Source organism: Thecamonas trahens, assembly GCF_000142905.1.
Source record: "Thecamonas trahens ATCC 50062 unplaced genomic scaffold supercont1.48, whole genome shotgun sequence".
Classification (NCBI taxonomy): domain Eukaryota; order Apusomonadida; family Apusomonadidae; genus Thecamonas; species Thecamonas trahens.
Genome location: NW_013657632.1, coordinates 59,026 through 70,481, shown reverse-complemented (window position 1 = coordinate 70,481; position 11,456 = coordinate 59,026). Strand labels below are relative to the sequence as shown.

The 11,456-nt window shown below is 66.6% G+C and overlaps 5 protein-coding genes across 5 annotated transcripts; 2 read left to right on the top strand and 3 right to left on the bottom strand.

Moving 5' to 3' along the window:
* Window positions 1–60: 60 nt before the first annotated feature.
* AMSG_08737 (uncharacterized protein) lies at window positions 61–838 on the top strand (the record flags this gene model as incomplete). Its single annotated transcript, XM_013899059.1, has 2 exons — window positions 61–764; window positions 802–838. The coding sequence occupies 2 exons, from the start codon at window positions 61–63 to the stop codon at window positions 836–838; spliced, it is 741 nt and encodes a 246-aa protein (XP_013754513.1).
* A 27-nt stretch (window positions 839–865) lies between these two features.
* On the bottom strand, window positions 866–1,448 carry AMSG_08736 (uncharacterized protein). The gene is made up of 2 exons (XM_013899058.1): window positions 1,285–1,448; window positions 866–1,073 (listed from the first exon to the last, which is right to left on the bottom strand). Exons 1-2 carry the CDS (start codon window positions 1,375–1,377, stop codon window positions 891–893), a joined length of 276 nt encoding a protein of 91 aa, XP_013754512.1. The 5' UTR covers window positions 1,378–1,448; the 3' UTR covers window positions 866–890.
* Window positions 1,449–2,446: 998 nt separating this feature from the next.
* Window positions 2,447–3,418, bottom strand: AMSG_08734 (40S ribosomal protein S18; the record flags this gene model as incomplete). The annotated part of the gene is made up of 2 exons (XM_013899057.1): window positions 3,395–3,418; window positions 2,447–2,896 (listed from the first exon to the last, which is right to left on the bottom strand). The coding sequence occupies exons 1-2, from the start codon at window positions 3,395–3,397 to the stop codon at window positions 2,447–2,449; spliced, it is 453 nt and encodes a 150-aa protein (XP_013754511.1). The 5' UTR covers window positions 3,398–3,418.
* Window positions 3,419–3,694: 276 nt separating this feature from the next.
* Window positions 3,695–6,406, top strand: AMSG_08733 (uncharacterized protein; the record flags this gene model as incomplete). The annotated part of the gene is made up of 3 exons (XM_013899056.1): window positions 3,695–5,082; window positions 5,553–6,293; window positions 6,364–6,406. The coding sequence occupies 3 exons, from the start codon at window positions 3,695–3,697 to the stop codon at window positions 6,404–6,406; spliced, it is 2,172 nt and encodes a 723-aa protein (XP_013754510.1).
* A 61-nt stretch (window positions 6,407–6,467) lies between these two features.
* On the bottom strand, window positions 6,468–11,270 carry AMSG_12197 (uncharacterized protein; the record flags this gene model as incomplete). The annotated part of the gene is made up of 5 exons (XM_013899142.1): window positions 6,468–8,758; window positions 8,798–8,860; window positions 9,150–9,173; window positions 9,708–11,029; window positions 11,236–11,270. 5 exons carry the CDS (start codon window positions 11,268–11,270, stop codon window positions 6,468–6,470), a joined length of 3,735 nt encoding a protein of 1,244 aa, XP_013754596.1.
* Window positions 11,271–11,456: the final 186 nt, after the last annotated feature.

Genomic DNA, 11,456 nt, shown 5'->3' with positions numbered 1-11,456 from the left:
CCTGCGGCGACAGCGCTAGGAGGTGCATGCACCGCCGACGGCAGCGGCAACGCCAGCAGGATGGCTGCCGCCAGCGACCGTGCCGCGGCCGTTGCCGCCATCGAGGCCGCCATCGCAGCCGAGATCGAGCGCCACGCCTCGGTCCTCGGCGCACTGTACGCGCAGCTGACCGAGGTGCTCGACAGCGAGCCGCGGGCATGCCTCGACACAGTAGCTCTTCCGCGAAGCGTCCTTGCACCGCTTCCACTTGCTGCGCTCGAGAGCAGCCGCAACGCGAGCGGGCAGGACCGGGGCGGTGCCGGCGTAGGTGCAGGAGTGGCGAGCGCGCCAAAGTCGTCGGCGGCGCCTGCGCTGCCGGCGTCGCCGTCGGCAGCGTTTCCAGGCGTAGCGCGGGCGCTGGCGCGGCGGGCAGCACGGCGGCAGCTGGCACCATCACCAACAAACCGGTCGCGGGCGCCGAGGCTGACGTCGTCGACCGCGGCCAAGGTGGCCGTGGCGCGAGCGGGCGCACAGGTCTCGGCGCAGGTTGCTTCGCGGGTGGTCACTCGCGCGTGGGCCCGCTGGCGGGCGGCTGCGCAGGCTAGGGCGACGCGGAGCCAAGCCGCAGCCCGAATCCAGGCTGTGTGGCGGGGATGGAAGACGTATCGCGAGACTGCTCCGCTGCTGGAGGAGGTCGCGGGCCGGCGGAGGGCGTGGCGGGCCAAACTGTCGCTCGGCGAGCGACTCTACGGCACGCTCGCCTGGCAGCACACTGGGCGGGCGCCGTACGATCGGCGGACGCTCGAGGCTGACGAGGGCAAGTATGAGCTCGCGAAGCAGTACTATGCATGGCGGCTGAGGGCTACGGCGCTGGTCAAGATGCAGCGGGCGGTTGCGGGCTTTACTCGGCTCTAGCTTCCGGTCTTGAACAGGAGGAAGCCCATCTGTCCGATGTAAAAGTAGATAAAGTGGTCAACCTCGTGGGTGACATGGGAGCCAAAGTTGCGGCCGACAATGCAGTGCCAGGTCGGCGCGTAAAAGTCGTCAAACTTGTACTTGATCGACGACGCCATGTCATGCTCGTTGTTAAAGTCCTGTCCGTCGCCCGCCCCGCGTTTCCCGCCCGTTTCCCCCCGTCGCCGCCACCGTCAGTCTCTCCCACCGGGCTCGTGCACACAACCTGCCTCAGCACTGCTGCGCCTCCCTCCCTCCCCCCCTTCCTTCCCCCTCCATTCCTACTTCCCCCCTCCCCTCCCCCCCTCCCCCCCCCCGCCCCTCCCTGCCTCCCCCTCTGACGCTCCGTACAATGAGGGCGTTGGTTGCGCAGTCGATGGCGTAGTCACGCTGCTCGTCAGTCATCTGGATGGACTTGACCACCACTGTCTCGCGCGCTGCCATGATGTACAGAGCTACGTATGTATGTGCGTGAGCTGCTCTCTCCTCGTCCTCTGCCTCGTTGGTCTGCTGCTGCCTCTGGTCCAACCCAGTTGCGTCAGGGACGAGTGCCCGCGTGTCCCCCCCTCTCCCCGGCCGACAGCCCGAGCTTCCTCACACTCCACCCCTTCGCCCTCCCCCACGGCGTTGGTATGCGGCTCGACGCGTCGCACTTACCTGTCCAGCTGCGACTTGAGGTCCACCCGCGGGCGTTGGAGACGCCTGCGGGCCAGATGGCGCTTGCTGCGGCGTCGGTGGGCGTGGTGGCCGCCGGCGCAGGCGGCGCCTGGCTCGCCTGCCTCACCTGGGCCCGCCCGTGGTTGCCAACCAGCAGCATGGTTGCGGCGGGCGCGGGTGAAGTTCGGCAGGCACGGGTGATGGCTGCGGCGGGCGTGAGTGTGGCAGCGATTGGGGCGACGGCGCTGGCGCTGGCGCGGTGGCTCATTCCGCGGCAGGCGCGGGTGTGGTCGTTCGACAAGGCGCGCGACACGGTCATTGTGCCTGCGGTGAGCTCGGATGGCGAGTCTTCGCAGATCCCGCTCTCTGCGCTCGACGGTCTGCTGATTGAGGATGCACGGGTGGCGCCGGGCGTGCTCGGTTGGCTCGGCCTCGGCTTTGCTGCCCGCTCGCTCTCGTTGCGGATGGCAACGGGCCGGCTCCTGACGCTGGCGGTCGAGCCGCTGCTGTGGGGCAGCGACGAGCTCATTCCGCCGCGGCACGCCGCCGCGCATCCGGCGCCGGGCGCGGCGTCGGTGACTGCCAGCTCGGGCGGCGAGAGCGTGCGGACGATGGCCGCCGACGCAAGCCCAGGTGCGGCGCGCCCACCGGTCGGAGGCGGCGAGCTGGCGGTGGTGACCATGCCGATGCAGTCGGCGCGCGACGCGTCGCTGGCGCCGTCGCGGCTCATCTCTGTCCTGCTCGCCTTTTTTGCAACCGTCTCGCAGGACGCGGACGAGTCGCTGGCTGGCGTCGATGTGACGATAAAGACAAGGTAGCATTGCAAAGACGTTCTTTTGTTTTCGGTTTATGATGCCTACTTGCGCATGGCGACGACGCGGCCGTGGCGGCCGGTGGTCTTGGTGTGCTGGCCACGGACCGGGATGCCGAGCAGGTGGCGGATACCACGGTGGGCGCGGATCTTGCGGAGGCGCTCGAGGTCCTCACGGAGCTTCATGTCGACGTTGTTCGAGTACAGCTGCATGGTCTTGCCGGTGGCAAAGTCGCGCTGGCGGTTGAAGAAGTACTCGGGGATGTTGAACTTCATGGGGTCGGTGATGATGTCCACAACCTTCTCGACCTCCTCGGGCGTCAGCTCACCGGCGCGCTTGGTGGTGTCGATGTCGGCCTTCTTGCACACCATGGTGGAGAACCGGCGGCCCACACCCTTGATGGCAGTCAGCGCGTAGACGATCTTGCGCTTGCCGTCAACGTTGGTGTTGAGGACACGGAGAATGTGCTGGAAGTTATCAGGCTCGACGCACGACTGTGGTACGGCAAGAGATGGGTGGGAGGACAAAGTTGCTCGCTGGTGAGTCTCGTTCTCTGCACACACACGCTCCGTCACCCTTGCCGAGCTGCTGCTGCTGCGACTCGCTCATTCAAAAACACAGCATCACACACTCTGTGTGCGACGCCACCTTGCCGCCCAGTGGCCTGCTGGCCTGCACCCGATCAGCAGCTGCGCACGGGGCTACAGCGCACGTCCCGGCGCCCGAGCCCGAGCTTGCACGGCTGTTGCAGTGCCAAGAGGTGCGGCTAGAGGCGGTGCAGACTGTCCGAGTCGGACGAAAATATCGCCAGCGTCTGACAGCACCGCATCCAACACAGACACCCAAGGGCCAGGGACCACGCGCAAGGACCCCAACGTATTCTACCGCAAGCATACACATCCTCGTGGTGCAAGCGAATGTGGTGCGCTTCCTGGTCCTCACCCGGCTCTGCACCCTTGTCTTCCCGGAGCACCCTCGGAGCGGTCACCTACCATTGTGATTGAGACAGAGAGAGGATGTCTGTGAAAAACAACGCGAGCTGGATTCGCCCCGCGCCCAATCCCATTCGCACACGCCATTCGTTTGTTCGAAGACGGCGATCCGACTCGGTCTCGGTTTTCGACTCGCCACCAGCACGAGCCGATTGCGGTAGCATGAGTTGGGCAGGCGGGCCCTCCCTCCCTCCCTCCGCCGCCGTCCCGGGACAACCGCACCCGCCTGCGACCGCAGCGACACACACTATCACGCCCAGTCACACACCTGTCCTCCTACCCTCCCCACCTCCACTCACCATGGACAACGAGACCGGGGTGGTTGCCATGGAGACTGGCGAGAGCGAGGCGGCGGCTGTGGAGGCCGGGGCGGTCGAGAGCGAAGAGCGGCCTGCGGTGGCAGCCAAGTCGGCGCTGGCGCCGTCGGTGCTTGCCGAGGTGGAGGCGGCCATCCAGGATGCCGTCAACGCAGGCCTCTGCCCGCATCCCGAGTGCGGGTGGTGGTCCAACGCGGCGTCGCAACGCGACCGGCGCAAGTCGGCGTTCAAGCACATGCGGACGGCGACGGTGCACGAGGGCCACTTTGCCAAGCTCAACGCCGACTCGCGGTCGTGTCCAATCTGCTGGCTGGCGGTGGAGGAAGGCGACTTTGAGCGGGACATGATGGACCGGCTCTATCCGTGGCTCGTCTCGCGGCCCATTCCGCCGCAGGACGTCGACTGGCTGGTGGCCGACGTCAAGGAGCGCATCCAGGCTGCCGGCTCGGCTGAGTCGGGCTCGGACGAGTCGGGCGACGACGGGACGGAAGAGACGACCGAGGCCGTCGTCTGCCCGCACGACGACTGCGGCTGGCGGCCCAAGTCGGCCCGCGCCGCATCCGCCAAGATCATGCGCCATGCTGAGTCTCTGGCTCTCCACAGACAGCACCTCAATCAGCACTATGAGACGTGCGGGGCGTGCAAGAGCCTCGTCGCCGCTGGCAAGTGGGATGCGCCGTCGATGGCCAAGCCCGACGAGCTCCGTGAACCGTCTCCCGACGAGTGGGACTTGGCTCGTGAGCGCCTCCGTGACTACCGCCTGCACCAGCTTTCCAAGCGCCGTCGCGCCGTCTACGAGGTCGGCGACCTGCCGTCCGACGCCATCCACACCAATGCTAAGCGCCGCGCCCTGCTTGCTGGTGCCAAGCCTCTCGACAACTCAGGTTCTCAGACGGCGCCCACCCCGCTCATGGCCACCCGTGCCCTCTCGCCCACCTTTGAGTTTACCGGCTATCACGACAACCGAGCCACCGAGGCCACCGTCGTCCAGGAAATGGGCCTTCTCCGCCGCGACCTCGTCCGCTCCGTCGCCGACACGACTCGCGCAAAGGTCACCGCCATGCGCTCACTCGGCGCTTCGGTCGAGCGTCTTGGAGGCGAGGTCATTGCCCTCAAAGCCTCACTTGATTGGGCCGTCCTCAAGCCGCCGCCGCGCCCGCCCACCCCGCCGCCAGAGCCGCTCCGCATCCCGGCCGCCGTCGCCTCTGCTCCGCTGCCTGTCAACATCCCTGACATCAACAAGCTCCCACCCGCAGAGGCCAACTCGCTGTTCTGGAAGACCTTCACCAACCAGCTGCTCTATGGCATCGCCGCAGAGATCCCGGACATCCTTCCTCGCGACAACCCGCACTCATCCACGGCCACATCCTCGTCTCATCCGCCTGCACCGTGACTGCCCCCCCCCCCCCCCCTCCTTCTCATGTCCTCACCAGCATCACAGGGCTAACTCGCTCCCTGCATCGCCACGCGCCTTAGCGCCGCGACTCGGCGCCCGCCTGAGCTCAGCGTACGGCGGCGACCCGAGTGCCAATGCGACTCGTACTCTCCGGCGCTCACGTGCTGGCCCAACAACTGACTCCTTCCCCCCCCCCCCCCCTCCCTCCTCCCCTCCACTCCCCTACGTATACACACCGGCTAACCTGGCCACATGTCCTCAGCCCCCACCGGCCGCTCGGCTTCGACTCGCGCAAGCGCAAGCGACAAGCTGCACAAGCCACGGCGACGGGCACAGCCTCGCCGCCGCCGTCACCGCCATCGCCCTCCCCTCCACCGCCAGCTCCCACACCCGCACCCGCGCTCCTCACCGACGATGAATGGGCTGCTGCGGTGGCATCGACAAGCCTCCCGTCCGACACCGAGGTTGTCCTCGCCCGCATGGTGACCAAGAGCGCCAAGCCCGCCCTCGAGCGCAAGGCCGGCATGGCCCTGCGCATCACCACTCTGCACGCGCTCTACTCGATGCTCAGTGATCGCACCACCGTCGACCGCGAGCTGGAGGCGGCCAAGCGTGAGGGCCGTGTCCGGGTCTTCTCGCTTCCCTCGGAGCCCGTCACCGTCTTTGTCATGGCTATGGACGACTACCTCGATCAGATCCGCCGCGTCCTTGTGCGCACGTCTGCGTCAGCCGCGGCGCCGACGGCCACGCCTACCGCCTCTGCTGCTGCTTCATCGCTGCTTGCCCTATTCCGCGCCTTTGTGTGTAACGTGGCGCTGGTTTTGCCCGCCAAGGCGCTGACGCCGGCGGCTCTCTTTGCTGCGCTCGCTCGCCCGCTGCCAGAGCCACTGCCGAGTGCCTGGCAGCGCATCGCCACTGCTGCTGGCGGGCTCGACGCTCTTCTTGATGGCAACGCGGTGCAGTCTATTGCCGCCCGTGCGGCTGACGCCGACCAAGCACCGGTGTTGCTGCAAGAGCTGGTCAAGGCCGGGCTGGTGGTTCCGTCGGGCGTCCATCAGGTGTGGATGGCCATGCCGTACGGCGCGTCGTTTATTGTGGCGTACACCAAGAGCGTGAGCCAGGTGCTGCGGGTCATCAAGTCGACAAAGTACAAGGAGCTCGAGCTGCGCAGGCTGCTCGCCACTCCGTCGCTGACCAAGCTCCCGCTCCACCTCGACTTTGTACTCCGCGACATGACAACCCGCGGCCTGATCGAGCACCTCGTGCTCGGCGCGCGGACCCTGGTCCGGCTCCCGGTAGCGGGCGCCGGCGCCTCTACTGCGGTCCGGCGCGGAGCCAAGCGCCGGCGCCGGCTGCGGCGCTAGGCCGAGTCGGCCGGCGCCGCCGGGGCGCTCGACGCCTTGGTCTCTGGCTCGGCTGGCGGGTCGTGCGGCCGCGGGCCGAGGATGGCGAGCATGTCGTCGGTCCGCATCACCTCCTTCTCCATCAGCAGCTTGCCGATTTCCTCGAGCTTGTCCATGTGCGCGCCGATGACGTCCTTGGTACGGGCGTAGGCGTCATCGATGATGGCGCGGGCCTCGAGGTCGATGGCTGCAGCGGTCTCCTCCGAGTACGGCTTTTCAAACTCCATCTCGCCCTGGTCCGGGAACGAGAGCTGGCCGATCGACGGCGAAAAGCCAAACTTGGTGATGAGCGAGTAGGTGAGCTTGGTCACCTTGTCAAGGTCGTCGCGGGCTCCGGTCGAGATGACGCCAAACTTGAGCTCCTCGGCCACCCGACCGCCGAGCATCATACAGATCCGGTCACGGAGCTCCTCCTCGGCGTACAAGAACCGCTCCTTGGGCACGTACTGCGCGTAGCCGAGTGCAGCCTGCCCGCGCGGAACAATCGAGACCTTGAGCAGCGGGTCGGTGTGCTCCAGCAGCCAGCCCACAAGTGCGTGGCCGGCCTCGTGGTACGCAACGCGTACCTTTTCCTCGGGCGAGAGCACTCGCGACCGCCGCTCGAGGCCGCCAATGACCCGGTCGATGGCCGCCTCAAAGTGTGAGTACTCGACACCCGACGCCTTGTAGCGCCCAGCAAGCAGAGCGGCCTCGTTGACGACGTTGGCAATGTCGGCGCCGGAAAAGCCGGGCGTGAGCTCGGCAAGCCGCGCGCGGAGCTTGTCCACGGCCGCGCTGTCCGTCTCGGCGAGCTTGACCTTGGCCAGGTGAACCTTGAAAATGTCCTCGCGCCCGCGAATGTCCGGGTTGTCCACCGCGATCTGGCGATCGAATCGCCCTGGCCTCAGCAGCGCCGGATCGAGGATGTCGACCCGGTTCGTCGACGCTACCACCACCACCTCGTCCTTGGAGTCGAATCCGTCCATCTCCACCAACAGCTGATTGAGTGTGTTCTCGCGTTCGTCCGACCCGCCCGACGAAAACCCGCCCGACGACCGCTTCTTGCCGATCGCGTCGATCTCGTCGATAAAGATGATTGACGGCGTCGTCGCCCGCGCCTGCTTGAACAGGTCGCGGACCCGTGACGGGCCGACGCCCACGAACATCTCGATAAAGTCCGAGCCCGAGATGGAGAAAAATGGCACGTCGGCCTCACCAGCCATGGCCTTGGCCAGCATCGTCTTGCCTGTTCCCGGCGGGCCCACAAGAATCGCGCCCTTGGGCGGCTTGGCGCCGAGCTCCGTAAACTTGCTCGGGTGCTTAAGGAACTCGACAAACTCGACAATCTCCTGCTTGGCCTCGTCCATTCCGGCCACGTCTGCAAACTTGACCGGGACCGCCACGCTCCCGGCCGTCGTCGTCTTGGCCTTGGTGATCGAGAGGAGCGAGCCCGGTCCCGAGCCGCCCGGTCCGCCTGGCCCGGCTCCGCCTCCCGAAAACCGCCGCATGGCCCAGATCCAGAACCCGATGAGCACAAGCGTCGGAAGCGCTGCCATCATGATCGACGACATCATCATCTCCGACTTGTACGTGATCGGCACGTAGTCCTCCGGCGCAAGTGCCAGCTCCCACTGCGCCTCGTCCATCTGCCGCTCAAGCGTCTCCACAGACCCGATCGAGAAAACACCCACAAACTTGGGCGCCTTGCCCAGCCCTATCGAGGTGCCGGGCGTCTCCTCGAGCGCCACGCTCTCTGTCCCGTCCGCCCCACCAGGAACATAGTCGTACGCAAACACCCGCACCTGTTCGCCGTTCATCACCTCCAGCCGGTCGACCTTGCCGGTGTAGAGGTAGTCGCGCTTAAAGTCCTGGAACGTCATCTCGCGCGGGCCGCCGTCGGCAGCCTCACGGCTCGGCATCATATACAGCACCGCACCAAAGAGCCCGATCGACGCCACCAGCGACGCCACCGTCGCCGTCGACGGCTCGTTCTCCGGCGGCGGCGGCTTGCCACTTCCGCCATCCTCGCCCTTCTTCTTCTCCGGCCGTGCTCTTTGCTCACTCCCGCTCTCCTTACTTGCCGCATCGTCGCCAGCCTTGCGCTTCCTCGCCCCGCCCTCGTCAAAGTTCTCAAAGCCCTTGATGGCGTTCTGCATCCATCCGCGGACAGCGCTGAGCGGCCCACCGGCCTCGGTCGCCATCCCACGGAGCTGTCCGCTTCCTGCGTGGCGCGCAAACGCCAGCGACGCCGGCATCACGCTGGCCAGACCTGTGTTGACGCGCCCACCCGAACACACTGCAGACGTACTGGCCGCCGAGCGCGTCAGACGAGCCGCCATGGCCCGAGCGCCGGGGCTACCCGCGGCGCCAGCTGTCCACGCCGACTCCGCACCCATCCCCGTAGCATTCCTGGGTGTGAGTTGCTCGCCACTTTCGCCTGTCGCCGTCTACCTGCCATTGCGAGGGCCCTCTGTCCGGCCAGCACCTCCCCCGGCTTCCCACCGCTGTCGGTCGCCTTGCTGCTGCGGATCGTCCGACACGGCGGCTTCCGAGGCAAGGGCAAGCCGGCAACGGGCGAGGGGACAAGCGGGTAGGGGTGGGGGGTGGGGGTGGGGGGGGAGGAGGGGAATAGTCAGGGAGGTGCATTGAAGCCCACGTACCGAAGCACCGATCCGCCACATAGGCTGTGAGAGTCGGGTGTGACGGGCCGTCTCTGCCACGGGTTGACTGGCTGGCGCAATGACGCAGCCGAGTTGGCGCGGTGGTGTTCGTGCCGATGGCTATCGGGGCAGCCGGCGATGGATGGCCCGTGATTGCTGGCTCTCTGGTAGTTTACGTCAATGTGGCGGCCAAGACTCATCGCCGCGGCGGCGGTCCACGGCCCCTGGGCGGCGGGCCGGGGTGACCGCGCATGCCTGGAGGCGGAGGGCCGCTGTGCATGCCCGGCGGCGGAGGGCCCGGCGGCGGCGGACCGCGGCCGTAGCCCGGGGGCGGGCGACCAGGCGGGCCAGACGGACCAGGCGGGCCACGGCCGTAGCCTGGTGGTGGTGGGCCGGGAGGGCCACGCATGTTGGCGCGCATGGGCGGCGGGCCACGCATGCCGGGCGGCGGCGGGCCGCGCATGCCGGGCGGCGGCGGGCCGCGCATGCCGGGCGGTGGGCCACGCATGGGCGGTGGCGGGCCTCGCATGGATGGAGGCGGGCCACGCATGGGCGGACGCGGTGGGCCGCGAATGCCAGGCGGCAGCGGGCGGGCGCCTGGCGGGACAAACTTGGTCTCCGGCCCGCGGCGAGCACCATTCTCGGGCTTGACCAGCGATGACTTGATGTTGCGTGTGGCTTCTGCGACCTGTGCGGCGACCTCGGGATTTGCCTTGAGTGGGAGGGCTGGGACCGCGAGCTTGGTGTCGGCGTCGAGGCCAAAGCCGGCCAGCGGTGTAGAGAACTCGGTGACTTCTGTAGACGAGACTTGGGTAGCGGCGACCTGCTGGTGAAGGGCCATCATGCGAGCGGCCTTGCGGGCCTCCGGGTTGTACAGCTCGCGCTCTGTGTCGCCCATGCGCTGGCGCGACCAGAACTTGGCGGAGCGATCGTTGGAGCCGGAAGTGAGGATGTGACCCATCGGGTGCCAGTCGAGGGCAAAGACTTGCGACTCGTGGGCGTTGAGGATCGAGTCCTGCACGTCGTCGTGGCCAACAAGCCAAAACAGCACATCACCAACCGAGCCGCCGGAAGCAAACAGTTCTTCGTGGATAGGGTGCCAGCGGACGGAGCACACCTCCTTGGAGTGGCCGCGGAAGCTCTGAACCTCACGCATCATGCGAATGTCGAAGAGCTTGATGAGCTGGTCGCGCGAGCCCGAGAGCAGCCAGTTGCCGTTCACAGGGTTCCAGTGGACAGACTGGACGCACTCCTTGTGGGCGTGGATCGAGGTGAGACTCTTGCCGGTCCGCGCGTCCCACAGCTTAATGAGTCGGTCCTTGGAGCCCGAGGCAATGAGGCACTTTTCCGGATGCCACTGGACAGTCTTGACCTCCCACTGGTGGCCGTAGAGGCTTGTCTCCTCGCGCACGTTGTTAAAGTCCCAGATCTTGAGCGAGGTGTCGTCCGAGCACGTCACAAACTTCATGTCTGTCGGCGAGAACGAGATGTCCTGGATGGGCGACTCATGCGCCTGCAGCGTCTTGACATTGTTAAAGTTGGGCTGCCAGTACTTGACCACTCCGGCGTCGTCACACGAAATCATCCAGTCCTCGTCGTGCGACCACTCCATGGCCCGCACCGCCTTGTCGTGACTCTGCTGCAGCGTCTCAAAGTTGAAGCAGAGCCCATTCCACAGCGAGAACTCGCCCGAGCTCACCCCCATGACCAGCCTCCGGCCCTCGGGAGTCCAGCAGACCGCGTTGACCGGAAATGGCTGCTTGTTGGTCGAGGTGTGCGCAAAGCGCGAGCAAAGCGAGGTCACCGGGTTGTTCCAGTAGGCCGCCGGGGGAGCAGCTCCAGCGACCACTCCTTGGGCTTCTGCACGCCCTTGAGGTCCTCTGGCCCACGCAGAAAAGGCCGTTGCTCCACAAGCAGCGTTGTCGGTGCATGAAAGTCGATCGTCCGCCGAACAATCGCTTTGCGGTGCCGTCTACCGTCATACACCTACTCTTGCCCGCGCCCTTGTGTCGGTGAGTGTGCGACTCGTGGGCAAGCTCTGTGAGCCCTCCTCCCCCCCCCCCCCCCCCCCCCCTGCAGCACGTACCGGCTTGTCTTTGTCCCCGTAGGCCATGCCACCATTGGCTCCTCCTCCCCTGTATGCCATGGCTGTCAATGGGTAGTGGAGTGGTTCGGTGAGCGCCCAGAGGCTGCTGCCATAGAGGGCGAGAGGGGGGGAAGAGGAGGGACGGGGGGGGGGGAGGTGCGATTGGCGAGCCCACCACAAACAAAAAGTATTTGCCCGACCGTTTGAGAGTACCAGTTATG

Bases quoted from the DNA above. Each gene is read 5' to 3' on its own strand.
- AMSG_08736 (XM_013899058.1), bottom strand. From the start codon at position 1,377: ATGGCAGCGCGCGAGACAGTGGTGGTCAAGTCCATCCAGATGACTGAC. The intron at 1,074-1,284 runs GTACGGAGCGTC...GGCGACGGACAG, and splicing joins GCGCAACCAACGCCCTCATT to GACTTTAACAACGAGCATGA.